This window comes from Diadema antillarum, unplaced genomic scaffold (genome assembly GCF_040938485.1).
Source record: "Diadema antillarum isolate AM-2024a unplaced genomic scaffold, OU_Dant_1.0 seq00000385_RagTag, whole genome shotgun sequence".
Taxonomy (NCBI): Eukaryota; Metazoa; Echinodermata; class Echinoidea; order Diadematoida; family Diadematidae; genus Diadema; species Diadema antillarum.
In genome coordinates this window covers 592,246-615,490 of record NW_027271383.1, presented here as the reverse complement: position 1 = coordinate 615,490, position 23,245 = coordinate 592,246, and the positions used below count along the sequence as shown (strand labels likewise).

Sequence of the window (23,245 nt, the reverse complement as noted above, 5' to 3'; positions counted from 1 at the left end):
GGTCATATTGTTGATGGATGGTTTGTGTGCACTCTATAGGCTTTATTTCTTGATGGATTTTGTTCAAATTTGGTATGGAAGTTTATCATGATGTAATCTACAAACCTATAGATTTTGTATGTGCTGCCCCCAGTGTTCAGTCATTTAAAGGGTCAAAGGTCATATTGGTGGATGGTTTGTGTGCGCCCTATAGGCTACATTTCTTGACAGATTTTGTTCAAATTTTGTATGAATGTCTACCATAACATAATCTACAAGCCTACAGATTTTGGATCTGCTGCCCCCAGTGTTTCGTCTTTTATAGTGTCAAAGGTCATATTGTTGATGGATGGTTTGTGTGCGCTCTTTAGGCTACACTTCTGAACAGTTTTTGTTCAAATTTGGTATGAAGGTCTACCATGATATGAGCTACAAGTCTATAGATTTTGGATGTGCCGCCCAGTGTTCCGTCTTTTATGGGGTCAAAGGTAATATTGTTGATTGATGGTTTGTGTACGCCTTATGGGCTGCATTTCTTGATGGATTTTGTTCAAATCTGGTATGAAGGTCTACCATGATATAGGCTACAAGTCCATAGATTTTGGATCTGCTGCCTCAAGTGTTTCATCTTTTATAGGGTCAAAGGTCATATAGTTGGATTGTTTGTTTGCGCTCTGAGGGCTGCATTTGTTAACAGACTTTGTTTTAATTTGGTATGGAGGTTTATCATGATGTAATCTACAAGCCTATAGATTTTGTATGTGCGCTCCCAGTGTTCCGTCTTTCATAGGGCCAAAGGTCATATTGTTGTTGATGGATGATTTATGTGCGCTCTATAGGCTACATTTCTTGACAGATTTTGTTCAAATTCGGTCAGACGCTCTACCATGATATCATCTACAAGCTTATTTATTTTGGAAGTGCTGCCTTCAGTGTGCTGTCTTTTATAGGGTCAAAGGTCATATTGTTGGTGGATGGTTTCTGTGCCCTCTCCAGTGCCAGGGGATACAATCAAATTTCTAGTTATTCTGTTATAATTCAACCACTGGGAATAACATTTTTACGCTACGATAACAGACACACTGAATTTTCATTTTTTGTACATGATCAATGGAAAATTTAGGTGGCAATGACATCCTCAGTTCACTCATTTGCATTTTTATATCAACTTGTATGAGAACTGTTCTGCAGAAACTAGCAAAACTTCACAATTTTATAACATTTTACTTGATTTTTATAAAATTTTCAGTGTGGTATTCTTGAATAAGCTTTCACTTTCTTACGAGACCAACATACACATGTCATGTACATGCATGTGGTACTGAACTGGAATTCCTCTTTTTAAATACAAATTAATTCTTGCATCAAGTTCTTTTTATTACAACTGATTGACAACTTGTCTTTAATCAATGTAAATAAGCACTGAATTAATCAGTGTTTAGTCATAGACGTTTCTAGCCATTATAAAAAAAATCATGGGCTTACATACAATGTACCTGGGCAGGATTCAAACCTACGACCTTGTTGAACCAACAAATGTGGAAATGCCCACAATGTAGAAATACATCAACCACAAATGTAGTAGAAAGTCACCCACAAATGTAGAAATTGAACAGGGGCCAGTCATGTAGAAATAACGTGTTGGTGTGCTGTGCAACCGCATAAGTGTGCGTGTGTGTGTGTGTATGTGAAATATGATGGTATTTTACATGGCCAGTGCAACATTTTGTGTGTGTGTGTGGGGGGGCGGGGGGCATTTTCGGGTTTCATGAGCTAACAAGCAAAAAATAAATAAATAAATAAAGAAGGCCTTTAGCACAAATTCATAAAAAGTTGATAACTCTTGCTGGAATGCCAGTTGTCACGGTAATGACAAGAATGCAGCTTCCAGATTGGCTTTTGCTATGGGTAGTTGTCATTCAAGTAAGAGTTGACATCCTAACATCTTTTAAGAAACAGGGCCCTGTTGCACTTCCGGTGTTCTTCAGCTGACAAGCAAATTAAAGGAAGGTCTTCAGCACATGTGCTTAAAGGTTTCATTCTATTTTTTTTCCACTACCACTTCTGGGGTAAAATACGGCAAGTGCCAAAATGTGTCTCACCCATTCACGTAGAAGAAATTAATATTTTTATAACTCCCAGAAGTTCATTGACTCCGCCTATGACCTTTGACCTTGTGGTGACCTTCAACTCACCAAGGGACATTTACCAGCCAAGTTTGGTCACAAACGCACATAGGGATCAAAAGTTATGAGCCATAATCGAAATGTGCCATAAAAACTTTACATTGGGCCATTGGGCCATAAAAGTTCATTGACCCCTGTCTGTGACCTTTAACCTTTTGATGACCTTCAACTCCCCCAAGGGACATCTACCATCCAAGTTTGGACACAAATGGACATAGGGATCAAAAGTTAGGAGCCATAATCGAAACACGCTGTAAAAACTTAACATTGGGCCCTACAAGTTCATTGACCCCTGTCTGTGACCTTTGACCTTGTGGTGACCTTGAACTCCTCAAGGGACACCTACCATCTACCTTTGATCACAAACGGACACATACATTAAAAATTATGAGCCACAATCGAAATGCGCCGTAAAAACTTGACATTGGGCCCTAATGTGTGACTTTGTATTTTAAAGGGATGGTACAGTATTGGTGGAGATGAGAATTGGGCTTTAAAGTTTTTGCAAGACACCACTTATGAAGTAGTACAGAGCACACCATTTTAAGAGGAATTCGAAGTTTATTTGATGAAAATCAGGTTTGAAATGACTGAAACATCCAAAAACAAAGTAAACAAGGAAAAGTAGAAATTACGCGGTGCGTAATATATGTCCCCACCGGAAGTAGCATTTTGTAGCAAAATGTGCAATATAGGTAAAAAATCAAGGTCAAAGGTCAAAGAAGTCAAAGGTCAAAATTCTGTGTAAAAGTTTTGAAGCCCTCACCTAGTGCCATCACATAAAGCAAACGGAATCGAAATCGGGTTAGAAATGGCGAAGGAGTAGCATTTTGTAGCCAATGTACAATACAGGTCAAAAATCAAGGTCAAAGGTCAAAGAAGTCAAAGGTCAAAATTCTGTGTACAAGTTTTGAAGCCCTCACCTAGTGCCATCACATAAAGCAAACGGAATCGAAATCGGGTTAGAAATGGCGAAGGAGTAGCATTTTGTAGCAAAATGTACAATATGGGTCAAAAATCAAGGTCAAAGGTCAAAGAAGGCAAAGGTCAAAATTCTGTGTAAAAGTTTTGAAGCCCTCACCTAGTGCCATCACATAAAGCAAACGGAATCGAAATCGGGTTAGAAATGGCGAAGGAGTAGCATTTTGTAGCCAATGTACAATACAGGTCAAAAATCAAGGTCAAAGGTCAAAGAAGGCAAAGGTCAAAATTCTGTGTACAAGTTTTGAAGCCCTCACCTAGTGCCATCACATAAAGCAAACGGAATCGAAATCGGGTTAGAAATGGCGAAGGAGTAGCATTTTGTAGCAAAATGTACAATATAGGTCAAAAATCAAGGTCAAAGGTCAAAATTCTGTGTAGAAGTTTTGAAGCCCTCACCTAGTGCCATCACATAAAGCAAACGGAATCGAAATCGGGTTAGAAATGGCGAAGGAGTAGCATTTTGTAGCAAAATGTACAATATAGGTCAAAGGTCAAGGTCAAAGGTCACAACTGAAATTCTGTGTACAAGTTTCAAAGCTCCCATGTAGTGCTATCATATAAAGCAAACAGAATCAAAATTGGCTCATAAATGACAGAGAAGTAGCAAATTTAACATTTTGATCACACACGGACGCACACACGGACGGACGCACGGACAGACGGACGCACAGACACACACACGTACGGAGCCCGTTTCATAGTCCCCTGCTCGAACTCGTTCGGCGGGGACAAAAAAAGCGATCGTAATAAAGTGTGGGTCCCACACTTTATTGGAATCGCTCTGTTTTGGATATCTCAGCCAGTTCAAAACCAATTTTCATCAAATAAATGTTGATTTCCTCATGGAATTACAGCCTCTTTCATATTTCATAAGAGGTTTCTCATTATCTCACCAAAAAAAAATGTTAGAAACCTGAAATTAGGTCCCAACCAAAACTATACGATCCCTTTAAACCAAGGAGGTTTGAGAAATGGAGTAACAACAGTCTCATTCCCTTTGATTCCATGTTTCATGCCACCACTCAGAAATATTTGAAGTATGTGCTAAACTGGAGCTGCCTCACAGATAGGAAGACAATTGATTCATGTGGCATTGTATCATGACTCGTCACTTTCAAAGGAAGATATGTCTTTATGATGGTAACTGCTTTTCGCCATCCCTTCGTAGTGAGTACTTAGAACACAAGTGGCACATTATAAGTACAGGCACGGGGATGTGCGAATAAAAATTGTACAAAAATTGATGAAATGAAAATTAAAATTACTTGTTTTTACATGACTTTACACTCATCTGTAACATATAAATGAATAAAGAACTTATATATTCGAAAATTATACCATATCAGTTTCATTTGTCGGAAGCGATCGGAAAGATGATAAAATCAGCTTTGTAGTGAGAGTACAGTTTCAAATATTTTCACGACATACAGCTCAGGTTTACATTTTTGCACATAATCTTAGACGGGATTTACTTTTGTTTCATATGCTTTATTATTAAGGGAACATTCATTCTATTTGACAAATAAACAAGCAGAATATAGACGATATAATGTTAGAGTTTAAAATGAATCTTCAGATTGCTCAAAAAGACGGTGACATGGAACCCTGATAAGATAATCAAAGGCACAAGTGCACCTGTGGAATTCTTTTGTGCATCAATAGAAAATGGCAGCTGTTTGAATAATTACAGCCAGTTGGAACTCCATCTCTTAAACCTCCTTGCTATAACCACTCTTCCCTCCAAGTTTGATTGAAATTATAGTCTTCAGTAGAGAGTTATTCAAGTTTTTGTAGTGTTACAGACGAAGACCTCCCGTGGGCTCGACAAAAATGATGTCAAGAATGAAAACCCAACATTATCGACATTTTCCCTTTGTGGTTTGGACCTTCTTGGTACAGCGCTGTCGTGTTTTAACAGCCACTGGGCTGTGTATAGTTAAGACAATGGTAAGTGCAGGCAAAGAGGGCGCAAGATACAGTAAAACACAGTTACATGTACAACATACATGTAGTTACTTTCAACTTTCAACAAAAGTTACAACATTGCGATAAAATGGTGTTCAGAATATAAATTACTGATTTGTTACAGCAGACTTAAAGAAGAAATCCGGGACTACATAAAGTCATGCTCAAATGAAAGACAAAAATATGAAACGCTCAGATATATTCTTAATTTCACAAATATTTGACAGAAAATATTTTTAATCATTTTGTTTAATATTTTCATTTTGCGAGACGCATTAAAAGTGAGCGAGACTGTTCTCTACCACAATGCAATTCCTGATGACGTACGACCTGCACTTCCGTTTTCTACGATCGCTGCCTGCCCTTGCCACAGAAATTGTGTGTGTGTGCCACTTGTATAAAGTACTATGTGTGAGTGTGTGTGTATGTACGTGTGTTGTCGCAGCGTTCAGCGTTCAGCTCACAGCATGCGTCGCGTCGCGTCCCACTACACCGTGAACCATATACATACGTACAGCATGCAGTTCATACATCGCTTGTTCTTTCGTTTATAATTTTCTCTCTGCTCTAATTAGCGCCCATTTTGTTAATTTCCGTTTATTGCCGTACGTTCATTCTATGTGGTTTTACTGCAAGTGTCATGTCGGGTCCACCTGGATATGCTTTCCAACCAGAGTGGAATCAAGAAGAACTGACCGAGAGGGCTGCCGCTGCTGGCAGTGCTGATGCACATATCCCATCACGCGCGCACGAATGTCATCCTGGAACCAGTGCAACTCAAAATGGTCTTCGCATACGACTCGATTTGGATTAAATTTGTATGTTGCTGAGCCATTTTGCACACCGTTCCCTTCCATTTCTGGATTTGGTATCTGAAAGAAGCTCTTTTTCTTGCCTTTCCCAGGCTTATTCGTACGCCCGTATGCCTGACACATCGGCATCTTCGCTCAATGTTATGATGCACGCACGATGTCGAACAGCATGCATATCATGCATGCAGCTCAGTGTATACCATAACACAGTTGCGCAAGGTACTGTACGTGTATTGACCTCCTCCTAAGCTCCTCCGCAAATAAACTTCGCTCGAGCAATGTGAGGGTGAAACGTCATCGGGTCACGTGATTGATTTCGATTCCGTACAGCAATTTGAACTGTTTGGCTGAAAATATTCCCAAATGTAAAAATCTTGTTTGCTGCAACGGTTATGAAGTGAGGTATATTATTAAGCTCATCGGAATCCTGGATTTCCTAACTATATTATGAATAATCTTTGTATAGGTCGTGGATTTCTTTTTTAAGGACGTTCCTCAGTTAAAGTGAAGTCCATGTCATTTCCCTCAACCTTTCCATGTACCGTAACTTTGACCCATCCAAAGCCCAAATATAAAACCACAGGTTCATGTGCTTGTTTTTCTTCTACGGGACTTTGAAGAATATGACAATCTGTAGTCCAGGACCAAAATGATAGATAGCGTTACAGGATCAAGACCATGATTGGCAACAAAATCCGGGCCCCGTCTTATAAGGCCTTCAACTCAATCACAAGTCCCCAAATCAATCGCAACGTGCATTGCAGCTCTCAAAAAACTTGTGATTGATTTCTATCACAAGTCTTTATAAGACAGGCCCCTGCAATGACAAACTGAAATCCCCATAATTCTTTCAAAATCCATGTTATTTTCTCCAAATTTGCAAGAATTGCAGAGAATGGTACCCAAAATAAGGAAAAGGTTTTAAGATTAGGGTTTATTAGGGGCCATGTGCTCGTTTTTGTGCTACAGATTGTAGCAGCGCCCCGATGCGACATAAATCGTCGTACAAGTTGTAAGTCCCCAAAATCTGGTCAGGAACCTATGCAGAAATGCCCTGACAGGGTGGGTTCATAAATCTCATGCTGTACAAACTGTCCCCTCAAAAAGATTACAATCAAATTTTCGCATTGATAACACCCAATATGATTAAACTGTGTAAACGCTACTTCAGGGTCTTAAAATATAACATCTTAGCTCTACTTTGCAGAAAACCCCATTCAATTTGGTTAAGCGGTCACAGAGAATTGTGGATTGTTGTAAAGCATGTCATGAGTCTTATTCTTCCAAGTTTAGCACTTGGATGCTCTTGCGTGTGAAAACAATAGACAGAACTTGGAGGGAAGAGATTCTTGACATCCTCTACAAAATTCCTCATTTCTCTTTGACCACTGGCGCAAATCGAATGGGGTTTTCTGTAAGATGTGAGCAATGAGTTATAGTTTCACACCCTGTATTTGGGCAATTCCATGAGAAATGTTCACTTTGGTGAAAAAATGAAGTTTTGAGTTTCACTTAAGTTCTCAAATATTCTAAAAAAGTAACATATATATTTTCATTTTTCACTAGTTGCATCTTTGTCATTACAAAATTTTGTATTTTTCTCAGTCAATGAAAATACTGTATGATGTGTTGCAATGACGCAAAAATTTGGCTATTTTTAAAGAGTTTAGTGTTCCTGTCTCTAAAGAAGGCCAGATATGTCCTAGAGGCCTTGTTCAGCTTTTAAATTTATAGTCCAGTGCATATATCAACGGAAAATCACAACCAACTTCCTTAGCATTCATCAGTTTTTGACCCATTGATCCTCAAAGTTGTGTGATTTCTATAACATTTGAAGTGTCATGTCCGTTACGTTTTTTACTATAAGTTTTCATAGCCAAGAGGAAATTAGTGTAAAGTTGCTGCAAATTCATTTTCTATGTTAGGATTGAATCCCCTTGCATGTGTGGAAACCACTTTTCTATATCACTTCTAGTTTTCCTGTAAATGGCGTAACGGACATGACACCTCATATTAGACAAGTGGCAGAAATAACACTGTGGCCCAGAGAAACAGGGTGGTGATTAGTTTTAATTGCTTGAGGATAGTAGGACATTTCTATACTTTAGTAAATAATTAAGTCTGCACATCACTCAATAAAACAAAAACAAGCAGACTTTGCTTTCTGCCACTGGAAGACTGTTGATTTTAGATGATCTTGCTCCCCTCTTACACCGGTTTGATCCATTCCCACCTCTTGTAATCCTGACTGATAAACAGCAGCTGTCATTCCAAGGAGTATTTAGACAATGGAGTTTTCACTGTTGGCCTTCCCTTCAATACTTAAAATGAGCGCTTTCTACATATAAGTACATCGTAGACCACATTTAACACATATCTGCCATGGAGTCAACACAACAGCCAGGAACTCCTGCACAAATGGATCCTCGTGCATCCAATGAACATGATCACTGATGATACAACAACAAAGAATCCAAATGTCACCAGCATCAATGTCTTCAATGATAGTGTTGCCTCATAATTTTTTTTTTTTTAAAGTTTGTGCTGCATCCATACATGTACCTCTCTCATCTCTATGACTCTATAAATCCACACCTTCAGTGGCACGTTAATGAGATATCACTTGCCAAGAGGGCTGAGAATGGAATTGTTTGCTTTATTAAGCGTGTTGACAATACATTGTAGCTCTATCGTCAGAGAAAGTCAGTCTGAATGCTACATGTGTACCTATCCATTTCATCAATACAACTAAACTAGATGTACCTCTATGCCAAGGGATATACCGGTATATATGACAGCGCTCAGCATCATACAAAAAGCACAATTTTGAGATGCTATGAGAAGATGTTTATCCACTGAAAGGTACACTGTAATGACTGTATAATCATTTACAACCAGTTGGTAGGGAAAGCATCCAGTATTTCAAAAAGTCCTACTCACAAGCTGGTGGGAATAATGTAACCAGTACACCACTCTGGCAAGCCTTAAGAAGTGCCTAAGCAAGCAATAAGTTGATTAAATACAATTTGTATGAGTTGAATTTGCCATGAAGAAAACAAGAAATACTTTGTTGCCCAGGTGACCACTCTACATGGAAATGGATTATATGTTGTGAAAATTCTCTGAAAAAAGGGGCTTGATCATTCAACTCTATAGCCAAGAAAAGAAAGCATTTGTTGACAATGATAAAGTACTGGTACTAGCAGTGGTAGTTTTTACAATAGTCTATCCAAGATTGGATAACAGAGGATGATTCTACTCCAAGGATGACATTGATGCCAAATGAAAGAACTTTGCAGAAATGAAATTTACATACCTTATTTCTTTCAGATGGTAACACTAATTTGATAATGGTACCAAACAGTTTTGTGGTCCTGTTTCATTGCATAAAAGTTGATGCAATCCTGAGTGCATTTTAATGATGTTGTATTCAAACTTTTTATTTCATACAGATCTGGTTCGTTCTGTTTTCTCTGCCTATCCGCAGATATGGAGACATGGTCTTCTGTGTTGTACATGTACAAAAATTTGTATGTCATTGTGGTACTCTGGGCATTGTACTCCATGTGCTTTAGAGTAGCTGTTAGATCACTGAAACCTGCAATAAAAGGACTTTTTGATGTTTTGTTCAAGAACATAATGTAGTTAGCAGTGTGCAGTTATTTTAATCTTTTTATTTTGAAACAAAGAAGTGAAACTATGGTTCACCTTACAAGGGTGTCATGTCCGTTACGCTAGTGTATAATACTAAGTATCAAATATTAGGCCACTAAGAAAAAAATAACCATAGTATAAGATAGTAATATGTCCTGTTTTGCTATGGTGGGTGGTAGTAACTGGAAATTTGTCACTAATTGTAGCTAGCTGGTGCAGGAGCGAATTTGTTTTATATTTGTTTGTTTTGTAAATATATACAAAGACTAATCCCCCTAAAATGATATAAATATAAGAAATATTACATGATTGCAGTTATGATATGTGTCCCTATGTTCTAACCTTACTATGCCAACAATTGAACATCTGCTATACCTTGTAATAAAAAAATTATCTTAGCTTACAAAAAGTGGACAAAACTGTCATGTCCGTTACACTCGAAGTGTCATGTCCGTTACGCAGTATTTTAAACTATTAAAAAAGAATGAACAGTAAAACTACTCTAAATTAGGACTTTATGAGTAAAGCATGACCTAAAGGTTTAATCAAGACCCAAACCAGCTGCATCTTATCCAAAAATTCACAGGAATTTTCATAATGGTAAGTAGATCAAAATGCCTTGTCCATTTAGTGTCATGTCCGTTACGCTCGCTAAAAATGCAATTTCTCAACAACCACTTGATAAATTTCCACGAAATTTTCTGTGTACATTACATATACTTAAATGTGTCTGATAAACTCAATTAGAATCTTTTGGAGACTCCCAATTTCACTGTGTGATGGTTTGAATCACAATAAAGTGGTCTGAATGTCATGTCCGTTACGCTGGAATTGACCATTTGTACTTGGATTGATTCACTATTTTTAAAGATATCATTGCGGAGGGTCCAAGTGTAATTTTTTGTGGGACATACGGTACATTCAAAACCCATGTCATTTTCACCAAACCTGACCAAATTGTAGAAGGTAGCTTACTAATTCCACAAAAACAATAATAAGTGGGGGTTCATGTGCATGTTTTTGTGCTAGCAGTGCCCCCCAAGCGACATATATCATTGTAAGACCCCAAAATCTGGGCCCCATTTCATAAAGAGTTTATTTGATGACAACTCTTATCTGGAATGACTATTGTCATGGTAACAACAAGAATACAGCTTCCTGATTGGCTGTTTGCTGTGGAAAGTGGTCATTCCAGCAAGAGTTGTCATCCTAACATCTTTTATGAAATGGGGCCCTGGTCAGGAACCTATACAGAAATGCCCTGACAGGGTGGGTTCATAAATCTCACACAGTACATTAAAAACCCATGTCATTTTCACAAAACTTGACCAAATTGTAGAAGGCTTACCAATTCCAGAAAAAAACAATAAAAAGTGGGGGTTTGTGTGCTAGTTTTCTGCTGGCAGCACCCCGATATGATAGAAATAAGCCTAGGACCCCAAAATCTGGTTATAAACCTATCGTGGGTGCCCTGATTAGACGGGGTTCATGAATGTCATTCTGTACATTCAAAACCCATGTCATTTTCATGGAACTTGATCAAATTGTAAAAGAAGGGTTACTCAGTTGATGCAAAACAATTGTAAAAATGGGGGGGGGGGGGGGGGGGTTCGTGTGCTCGCTTTTGTGCTAACAGCGCCTCCTTGCGACAGAAATCATCGGAAGACCACCAAATCTGGTCAGGAACCAATGCAGGGATACCCTGATAGGATGCATGAATCTTATGCGGTTCACTCAAACCCCCATGTTAAAAAAAAAACAAACATCGCAATTGCAGTGACAGGGTGGGTAAATATTCAGAAAGGAAGGTCCATGTGCGTTTTTGTTATTATTTCCCTTGCACAGCCATATAATGTTATTAGGCCTATAAGGACGCAAGCGTGGAAAACTCCACTTTGACATGCCTGTTTGTTGTTGTTTTTTTACCCACTTACTGTAACCATGCGCAGAAAGTGATACCAGAAGAAGATGAATAGATATAAGGAAATGGGAGTTTTGGCATTAGTCTGACGGGGACTACAAAGGAAAAACAAATCTGAATATAATGGCATTGATTGTAGATTGCATTTGTTGGTTGTTGCAGTGGTTGGTAAAGTGCGTGTTGTAAACTATGGAGATGTACATTGTACATACCTTGAGTACCCCGACTATAGGGGTTACAGGCCCTACAAGTACAATTGTAGTTACCTTAGCACTCGAATTTACCATGTTGATGAACAGATAATGAACTGTATGTCACAAAACAGATCTACAGTTGTATGGAGTGAAAATGGAAACAGCTCAGTTCCACGCTTCCCGATTCTGTTGATCAGTGTTGTGCTATATTGTGACCATGTATATGCGGCTCAGACCGCTGAACTTTGCCTAGTACGTACAGATTGTAACGCGTACAGTCGGCGTGCGAGGCCGCCCAGTGCGGCCACGATGAAGAGCTGTCAGATATCCAAACGTAGGCTAGCTCGCTCTACTAGCAGCTGCTCAGCTCAGCTCGCTCAGCTCATCACTCGTGTGTGCGCTTCTATGCTCTTTGTTACGTCACCGACCAACCTGCGAAGCTAGGATCCTTAAGGACGTTCCTCAGTTATGTTTGTGCGCATCTTAGCTGGGCAGGTTGGTCAGTGATGCAACAAAGAGTGTAGAAGCACATGCACGAGTGATGAGCTGAGCTACAGTAGCTGAGCTGAGCTGCCGAGATACTAGCAGATCAAGCTAGAGTGTGGTGTACTTCCGGATACCTGACAGCTTCCCACCGCGGCCGTGCAGGGCGGCCTGATCGCTCGGCCCGCGTGGCGACTATACTCATACATGTACGCTAAGTTCAGCGGTCCGAGCCACATACGGTATACATGGTCATGGTAGCACAGCACTGATCGACGGAATAGGGAAGCTTGGCAGTGGAACTGAGCCGTTTCCATTTTCATTCAGTAGATCTGTTTTAAGACATGCAGTTCATTATCTGTTCATCAACATGGTCAAGTTGAGTGCTAAGGTACCTACAGTGTACAATGTAGTCGGGGACTACTAGTCTACTAGACTACGGGTAGGTGTTAAAAACAACAACAAAACATAAGGCACACATTTCATCTTTAAGTTTAACAACTAAAAACAATCTGAGTATCTCTGTTAAAATCTACACTGTATAATAAATTTGTCATAACTAATAAAAAAATATCATTTTTTAACTTTGGGTTACAAAATACAAGATCACGAAAGTATTACCAGACATGTATTCAGATATCCATTCAGATATTAAGTTTTGATTAACAAATCTAGTGTAACAAAAGGAAAATCGAAGAATTAAATAATTAAATTATTACTCAAGGTACATCACCATAGTTTACACGTATAACACACACTGTAGTACCAACCACTGCAACAACCAACAATGCAATCTACAATCAACGCAATATCTTAATTGTTTTTCCTTTGGAGGACAGAGTAATGTCAAAACTCCCATTTCCTTGAATATTTTTTCTTCTTCCTCCAGTATCATTTTCTGCACAGTTACAGCAAGTGGGTAAAACAAACAAACTTGTAAGTGTAGAGTCCACTCTCATTATGGACTGTGTAAGCGAAATTTTAAAAAAAAAACTTAAAAAACACACATATGGACCTTCCATCCTGAATATTTTCAACCCTACCACTGCAATTTTGACAAGTTTTCTTTTCTTCTTTTTTAAATACATGGGGTTTTTAGTGTACAGCATGAGATTCATGAACCCATCCTATCAGGCTCAGAGTATTCCTGTATTGGTTCCTGACCAGATTTGGGGGTCTTGCGAGGATTTCTGTCGCACGGAGGCACTGATAGCACAAAAGTGAGCACATGAACCCCCCATTTTTACAATTGTTCTTCATTAAGTAACCCTTTGTCTACAATTTGACCAAGTTTCATGAAAATGACAAGAGTTTTGAATGTAGAACATGACATTCATGAATCCCACTCACTCAGGGCACCTGGATCTAGGTATATAACCAGATTTTTGGGTCCTATGATGATTTCTGTCATATGTGGGTGTTGCCAGCACAAAAATGAGCATAAACCCCTCATCTTTATTGTTTTTCTGCAATTACGATTGTAGTAAGACTTCTTCGACAATTTTGTCAAGTTTTGTAAAAATGACATCTAGGTTTTGAATGTACAGCATGAGATTCTTGAACCCACGATCAGGGCTTCCCTGGATAGGTTTATGACCAAATCTCGGGGTCTTACAATGATTCCTGTCACATGGGGGTGCTGCTACACATTGTAGCACAGAAACAAGCACACGAACAACCCATTTTTACAATTGTTCTGCATCAAGTAACGTTTCTTCTACAATCTGGTCAAATGTCATAAAATTGACATGGGTGTTGAATGTACAGCACAAGTTCTATGAACCTATTCCTTCAGCCCACCCCTAACAGTAACAGAAAATGCTCCTGACAAGAATTTGATAGATTTCGGTGGTTTTCTTTCTCAAGAATGAGGGTGTACTGTAAACCCCAATTTTTAAAACATTTTCCTTGTTTTGGGTACCTCTCTCTGCAATTCTTGCAAATTTGGAGAAAATAAAGAGGATTTTGAATGAATTATCATGGGGATTTAAATTTGCCCTTAAAGATTTTGTTACCTATCATGGCCTTATCCTCCAACGGTATCATTTCTGCACTGTACCACAAAATATGCGTTGAAGTCCAGCAGAAGAAAAACAAGTACATGAACCTGTGGTTTTATATACAATGCATATTTGGGTTTCGGATGATTCAAAGTTACGGTATGGGAAGTTTGAAGAAAATGACATGGACTTCACTTTAAACTAGAAGCACTCGCAATCGAGCACATGTATCCCCCGATCCCGTCTCCCATTCTCCATCTGGATTACTTTTTAGGCCAGAATTTTGTATGATATGGCAACTGTTGCAGGATACAATAAAATCCAAAATAGGTAAAGGTGTATAGATTTGACTATGATACATTTACATACCAATTTGAAAAAAATGGGTCAAGAAACAAGGCAGGGTCGCACACACAAGCAGACCCTGTAAAATTTACCTTTTCATGTGTAAAGACGAAACAAGCGAGGGCGCCACCACCAAAAACAATATGGGCATCTTCATTTCACTATAATGCACCTTTTTGCCAAATTTGAAGAAAATCTTATAAGAAATGTGGCTGATAGAGCACACACAAGAAATGAGCATTGGCATCCAAAGTCGAAACACTGAGGGCACCGTCACCACAAACTGTTGTGTCCTTCATGTAGAATGATCACCCATTTTCCTCCCTAGCAAGTCTGAATAAAATCTATCAGGTAACAATCAAGTTATTGCATAAATAAGCACTTTTGCAAATTTTGACATGATCAAGATGACCTTTGACCCTGTAAAAGGTGGAACAGTGAGGGCAGCATTATCAATAGGTATAGATGTATTTGACTATCATATATTTACATACCATTTCTGAAAAAAAATTGGTCAAGAAACAAGGCCAGCGTCACACACACAAGGAGACCCTTGAAAAGTTACCTTTTCATGTACAAAGAAGGAACAAGCGAGGGCGCCATCACCAAAAACAATAGGCATCTTTGTCTTACCATAATACACCTTCATGCCAATTTGGAGATGATCAAAGAAAAACTGCAGCCAATATAGCACTCACAAGCAGACCCTATTGAATTTACCTTTTCATGTTTAAAGATGGAACAAGTGAGGGCGCCATCACCAAAAACAATAGGCGTCTTCGTCTTACCATAATACGCCTTCATGCCAAATTTGAAGATGATCGAAAAAGAACTGCAGCCAGTAGAGTGCTCACAAGCAGACCCTATTGAATTTACCTTTTCATGTATAAAGACGGAACAAGTGAGGGCGTCATCACCAAAAACAATAGCCCTCTTCATCTTTCCATAATACACCTTCATGCCAAATTTGAAGATGACCGGAAAAGAAACGCCGCTGGTAGAGCGCTCACAAGAAAATCTCTGCGGCGGCAGACGTGGCGCGACGAGGCCAAATCCATAGTATCCTCCAAACTCTGTTCGGGGGATACAATTAACTGAGGAATGTTCTTAAACAGTCTCAGAATACAAACAATACCACCCAGAGGTGTTTCACAGTAAATTTGAAGTCTCTGTGTGAAGACTACACTGGAGCCTAAGTGGAGGTGTAATCCCGGTGCAAGGCGCTGTAACTCATACGGGTTGGGGTCGCTGGCGGGCAATTCCATGGTACTGTATACGCTATATATTTCGCGGGGGTTTTATTTTCGTGAATTTCGCGAGTCGGGAGCTATTCGCGAAATTAACAACACGCGAAAATATTACCTTCCAAAATGAATCCCTTGCCTTGACGATACGAACATTTCAGTACTAGAATACCATGTCACGGCTTACCTAACAGACCATACTGGCTAAGCTTGTTTACGCACGTCCACGTCTACTTACGAATACTGTAGAGAGCCAATCCATTATCGCAAGGGGACCACTCGTCAGAAATCTAGCGCAATAGACTTTCCACTTCAAAAATGTTGAATTCTAACTTACTAGTTCGCAGAGTTTGGCAAGTCTTTTTCATGCAGTGTATACTGTAACTAGTATCATTCTTATGTGCTAGTACATTGTAAGTTGAAAATTCACACTTTCTTTGCCACTTCATATTTTCTCTGGTCCCCCAATCGCGAATTTAACCACTCGCGAAAATGTGTGACATCGGCAATTTGCGAAAATTTATGTACGCGAAAATTATAGCGTATACAGTATATAAGGCACAGATGCCGAAAATTCAAAATGATATTTGTTTCAAACACCATACATTTTTAGACAATACTTGAGTTGAAGTTTTAAGAATCATTATGTTTTTCAATAAAAGCGGCCATTTTGATTTTCAAAATGGCTGCCAAAACATGCCTATAACTCAATAGTACTGGTAAGAAAGAGTGTATTGTCACATAACTTACTCTCTGTATATCCACTTTACCAGTACTCTAAACAACAATCTTTTATACAGTATGCAGTTACCAGAGAAGTCTTTTACCACATGATAGAAAAAAAAAAGCTGGTTGCTTTAAAGGATTTGATAAAAACTTTTAATTAGTTTGACAATGATGGATGTAATGTCAGTTACCAAAAACAAGGAATTTTTAACTTTATTCATCAAAATAAATGAGCTGTACATGGTGTAACTTGGGATTTCTAATGTATGCCCATATACCTTCCAGGAAGGCATATGGGCATACATTCCTTTTAATACCAGAAATAAGGATACTTGGCATACTGGAGAGTCAAAGTGAACACTTCAAAATGTGTAACGTCAGTTTAACGAAACGTCATATACCAGTATGTAACGTCAGTTACCATGATAGTAATTATAACCGAGGCAAATTTTTTGACGTAAGGCCATTTCAATACATCGGGAAAGTCTAAGGTTATAAAGAAAGAGCAGCAATCCCTTTGATAGGGAATGACATCATCACCATGGTATGTCCATGAATGCATTTTTTTGGTCATTTTATTTCATTTTTTTATTCATTTATTCATTTATCTCTTTATCATAATTATCATTTTATTTTTGGCTTGAGCTTTTGATTTTCGGTTCAGCAAAAGTTTAAGGTTACATCATCTGAAAGTTTAGGTTTACCACATGCAATATGCACTCAAATTACTATACAATATATTTACAGTCCTACGGGATGATAAAGCTACCAAAGTTTGTAGGCCTAATCAATGATGTGGTTGCATGGTAACCACCATTTTCTATTAAAAAGCTTTTGTACAGGTGTATACCAACAGTTTTATAATCTTTACTAATGATTGCTTTTGCTTGCATTTTTCTTTTTTTCTGGAAGCTTCTAAAGTGAAGTTTCTATCTTAAGGCAAATGCACAAACAGATATATTTTTTCACTTGCACTTACAGCTGTAAATGTGTGGTTTAGTTAATATGGCACATCTTGTATTATGGTACACACATTACCAAGGCATGTACATTGTACTGTCATTACTGTTTGAAACTTAACACTGATGTTGCTCAAAGTGAGAGGTGATTCTAGGGTAGAAAAGAATTGTTCATTTTGTTGATTACTTTATTTCATTCATGCAGGGACATGTTGTAATACATTATGAACAGGAAGATTCTTTTCTATTGATCTTAGAATTCTTTCATTGCAAAGTCCTACGTATTTCTTGGTATCTGGGATGTATTTGAAACCTTGATATACCAGTGAAAAGGAAAAGAAAAACAATTATATTACTGTAAAAGTGGATATTTTCGCGCAACTAATTTTTCGCGCTCGGCGAGGTAAGAAGAGTTTCGCGTGTTTTTAATTCCGCGGTATCAAGACATCAACTACAGGAACATATGGCAAGCAAAAATATTCGCGTGCTTTTATTTTCGCGCTAGTTTCTGATTGCGCGAAATGCGCGAAAATTTCAACACCGCAAAAATTTCCACTTTTACAGTACTTCAAGCAAGGAATAAACCAATAATGCCCATTTGACCAAAAAAGCATAATGTTTTTTCTTCACAGAAAAATATCAAAAGTGTAACACTATTTATTTAAGTCAATTGATGATGGAGATCATTTCTTTATTTGTGGCCCTAACAATGCCTTGAAGGAGAAGAAAGAAAAGAAAAAGAAATACTGGTATATAAAAGTAGATTTCATACATATCAAAATGCATATTTATGAGTTGATATTTGTATGTGTTTTTTCCCCATGACCTGAAAGATCTATATTTTTTTTTTCACACAAAAAAAATATATGTGTTTTGTGTAGTACTGCAGGGTATTATGGGTGGGGCACTCTAGACAGAAACTTTCCTGTTCATTTAAAAAAACAAAACAAAACCCTTAGTTATGTCAATATTTATACTTGGAACTGCTGAATCTAAATGGCTCTTTGTAATCATAACTGTTAAATAAGCATTCACTCTTAAGACAAAAAATGTAAAGAAATATCCTCTGGTGCATTTACATTATTTTTGCTCAACTGTGCTATGGCGGGGGGGGGGGGGGGGGGGGAGCTTTCCCCCTATTGCTAAGGGCCCCATCCCATTTGTGTCTTTAGATTTTGTTTTCATTTGTTTTTAAGTAAATGCCTGGGATTGTTACTGATATACTGCAGCAGTATAATAACCTGTTAAATAAATTAGTTCTCTGTAAACCCCATAGCAAAAGTATGTGTAACGTCAGTTACTGACATGTTTACCTTTAAGTTTTCATAGAACACAAAGAAAATGGACTTATGTTTCATTTCATTTGTGTATTTGTAATTGATGAACCAAGGTATGATTCCATATCAAACAAATCACTCTGAAAGGTCAGAATTATAAAACATCACAAAACTGTATTCCCAATCATGATTTTGCATGTGTAAACCCTATGGCAAATGGAAGCATAACATTAGTTACCATCATGCCTTCACTGAAATTGGCATGGTGCTAAAGGAAATATCTTAAGTGAACCTAGGTATATTGCCATATTAAAAACATAAAGGTTAGCAGTCAGGGACATGAGATATTTCCATTTAAATCTGCACCATAATTTCCAATGTCCTTTTTCCGTAACATCAGTTACCAACACATTTTCACTTGCTATGTGATAAGAAATACAGTTTGAGAGAAAAACTTTCCACCTATTTCTTCATTCTCATGAACTCATTCATCAATGCTAATTACAAGCCCCAGGTGCTTTCATTCACAAAACTACAATGGATTGTAAACAATTTCATGAAAATCCTTCAGTAAGTCAGTTACCATGGAATTGCCCTGGTGCGGTTACACTGGCGGTAGACGTGACTGTTTCTTCATTACAGTATTTTACTTACAAGTGTATTTTGGCTGGTCTAGAACTTCAAAACTTTTCGGAGATCTAAGAGAATTTCAATACAAATTAACTGCTTCATAAGGGTGGCTTTACAGCATATAAGGAGCACTTATTAAAGGTGCATGGTCCCTGTGGTTTAGTCAAATGCGTACGCGGGCGCACGGCGCAAGTTTCCTATAGAGACCTATGCTATCGACTCCTCTTTAGCGCTTATGCTGTGGCCCACTTCCCCGAGTCCGAAGAAATCCGATTCACTGTAGATCTAGTCAGTGTTCCGATCACAGTTCGGCTCATGATTCGGCTGAGGGGGATGACAGCTTTAGCAAACTTCTTTTGTGATGTCATAATAACAAGCACATATGCACGCACCCAAGCATTACTACAGACTGCGCGATGCGCAGAGAAGACAACAAAGGCAATGTTACTTAGCAACATCTTCATTGTACATGTATGCACTTTACTCTTGATGACAGCTCGACTTCGGTAATCTTCGTATGAATGCTAACGGTGATCGGCAGTATCATCAACAGCGCCCTCTACACTACCGGGACTATGCACCTTTAAAGTTTTGTTTTGCTGTTGTTAATGTTAGATATGATTCATGTTAAGCACTCCCAAATAGGCCTTGGGATATTAATTAGATCAGGAAAATTCAGAAATTTGAAGAAAAAAACGAACTCACTGCACCGTATAACGTTAGACACTTTTGACTGGTCTACAAACACAGCTGAAATAAACAACATAGAGGTTCTAGATGTCTAGTCATAAGTTTGGTGAACATAATTAAATCATTACATAAAATCAATTTGATTTGTGGTTGTTGGTTGATGTAAATTTATTTCTAACGTCGGTTCATAGAAGATTCTAGAGTAGAACCCTATTCTACCCTTACGCCGTAACGGTTAAATTTAACAGTGGACAGTGCCTTTATATTACTACATGTACCGGGTACTACTGTACTACTACTAGACACTGACAGGCTCTAACGTTAGATTCTACTAGGTGGGCATTGTGGGTGGGTTCATCAGAATTCTTATTTCAAACACTGAAACAAACGTCCCGACTCCTATCCATTAAATTTACTAGGACAATGCGACTAAACTTTGAGACTAGCTACAGTCAATATGTATAGAAATAATTTACGGAATTGGACTATTGACTAGTAGTAGTACTGTTGTTAGATAGGCCTAACTGAAGTCTAGAACAGTGAGTTACTGAGTTAGTGACAATTCTTCCACATAGGACAGCAGTAGACTGGAACCTGACGAGGAAACAGTCACGTCTAACGTTACATACCTTAACATACCTTACATACCTTGGATGTGGGCGTAAAGTTATACTTAACTTATTTGCCCCTCGGTGTCGTCATTACATGACATTAATAACTTTTGGTTAGGCGCTGTGCAGTATAACATGGACAAAAAAATATCCCATCGGGGTTGTATTTGTTCTTGTCTCGACTCCAGAACCTCTCTAAGTTAGACTTGAAACTATTCACGGATGGGCTGTCGACTACAAATGATGGCAACTTATTCCACTCACTAATAACTCTTTGAGAAAAAGAGCACTGTCTCACTTTGGACTTAACATGTTTCTTCATCATCTTAAACTTATGACCACGCGTCCTTCCTCCAACTGAGAACTCAAAAAAGTCTGAGGACTTCATATCATCAATCCCATTCACAATCTTAAAAATCTGTATCATATCGGCTCTATGCCGTCTGTATGCCAATGAAGGCAATTTCAAATGTTTAAGTCTTGCTTCATAACTCAAAGGTCTAAGTGGACGTATCATTCTGGTAACTCGACGCTGTACATTCTCTACTTTTACAACATTCTTCTTCCAATGAGGATGCCACACTGATGAACAATAGACTTTTACAGTTGAATAATGAATAATTGTCTTCTATTACTGTGATGTACTTGTATTTTCAATCTGTTTGCTTTGATGTACAATTGTAAAGCGCCTTGAGCATTTAATCAAAGTGGAGAACGGCGCTATAGAAATTGTATGTATTATTATTATTATTATTAATAAATCCTTTCTCATTGAAAGTAGAAAATGTACGATTGATAATTCCAATCCAACGATTCGCTGCAGTACAAATTGTGTCCACATGATGAGTAAAATCTAACTTCTTGTCATAATTTACTCCAAGATCTTTTACATATGTAGCTACTGGAATGGGCGCGTTTGTTTCATCCATTGATTGGCATTGTATAATTGACACATGGGTTACATCCAATATACAGTCTTCAAATAAAGTTATAGACTTCAAATGTGAAACACTTTTCCTGTCCTGCACATAAACGACCATACTAGTTATAACGTTGGTGGAGTACAGTTAATTCTGAGCATACCGACGGAACCGGAACAGAAACAGAAGGGTCTACCCAACAAGGCCTACAAAGTCATGGATATCCAACAATCCCACTTTTTCTATTAGGCCTACCTTGTATCAACCGCCTCCATAGCTTACACACGCGCGCGGCAAGTTGTAATTCACCGTACGGTGAAAGATGTACCAATACGCGTTCTAATATTTCCTCAGGGAGGTCATTGATGATAAATGTCGCCGTAGAAGAGTCTGAATCTGATGAGCTGTCATCGTTTTCCTTCATACTGGACTTCACTCAGATTCGGACGATACGATCCTAAAACTGAAGTATGCCGGTGTACAAACAACGTTATAAAGCTTCACTTAAATACCAGCTTAGCCTTCGAAAAACAGGGGAGGTCAGTGTTGACGAATCGGTCACATCAGATAGAGTTCTATGACGATTGTATACACCATTTCCATGTCCATAGAGAACACACTGAGCTGAGTGAGAAAACAGTTCAAATGCTCTTACGAGATCGAGAATAAAACGAAAAGTGTGTACTGGAATACGGCGTGTCGTCACGGTCATTTAAACTGCATTCCAGTCTGAATCGATGCGGGTCATTAAACTCCTCTGTGAAGACGATTCACGATAGCTTTGACGACTACGGGTTCAAAAGCGGTGTTATTATCACTCAACACAACAGGAATTTTGTACAGAAAGTTGCACAGACCAACGACGCCGCGACGATCACGAGAATGTTTAGCTGTGCTGAGCCAGCTGCGCTGCGAATATTTTGCATGCTCGCAACTACTAACGTCAAGGGTGATGCATTGCACTCGCTCCGCGGCGAGTGTTAGCCTGCTGGAAGCCTATTCCACAGAAATCCTAGTACACATCACCACACAGTCAGTGCGCAATACAGCGAGCGGTTCCGCGTACTAGTAACTTCCAAGTCGAGAGCTGCGAAGGTTGGCTGTCGTATTTCGGCCGTCATGTCCTCCACTAGCACTCTGGTTAATGTTATGATAATTTTACGCAGACTAGTCTTGTAGAAACTCCTTTTGGATATACAACCTTCACACTGCATGACGAGTAGTGAAAAATCAAGTCGAATCCGTGGAATCGAGTATACATATTATTATAGCGAATGAAAAGTTTGAGAAACACAAAAAACACAAAAATAAAAAGAAAACTAGAAATGTCGCTATGGCGACTGGTATGCCTCCGCCATAATGCATGATTCTCCTAATAGGTCTATAGTACATGTGGACAATGTGTGATTACATTTTCACAAAATTGGCAAAATATTAAAATGACATGTTTGTCACAAATGCATCGAATGTTTACCTTCCTTGACCTCTGTTTAATTGGATGAATACGACAGCATGTATTTGGGGATTTAAGAACTTTAACTTGACTTTGACCATTTCATAAGTTTATGCACTGAGTAATTTTCAAGGTATGGAGAAAAAGCGCAATTTCAGTATTGAACAGTAAATTGTTATCATTTTCATCTGGCCTTTGATTTATAAGAGAAT

General features: G+C 38.5%; 1 protein-coding gene across 2 annotated transcripts in view; it reads right to left on the bottom strand.

Annotated features, from left to right (window-relative positions):
* Nucleotides 1-22,489, bottom strand: part of LOC139731801 (uncharacterized) — a 98,694-nt gene extending 76,205 nt beyond the window's left edge. For both annotated transcript variants that reach the window (XM_071642676.1, XM_071642677.1), the window contains exon 1: nucleotides 21,836-22,489. In XM_071642676.1, coding sequence (XP_071498777.1) covers nucleotides 21,836-22,004 — 169 coding nt within the window. In that variant the 5' untranslated portion in view covers nucleotides 22,005-22,489. The remainder of the gene's footprint in view (nucleotides 1-21,835) is intronic.
* Nucleotides 22,490-23,245: the final 756 nt, after the last annotated feature.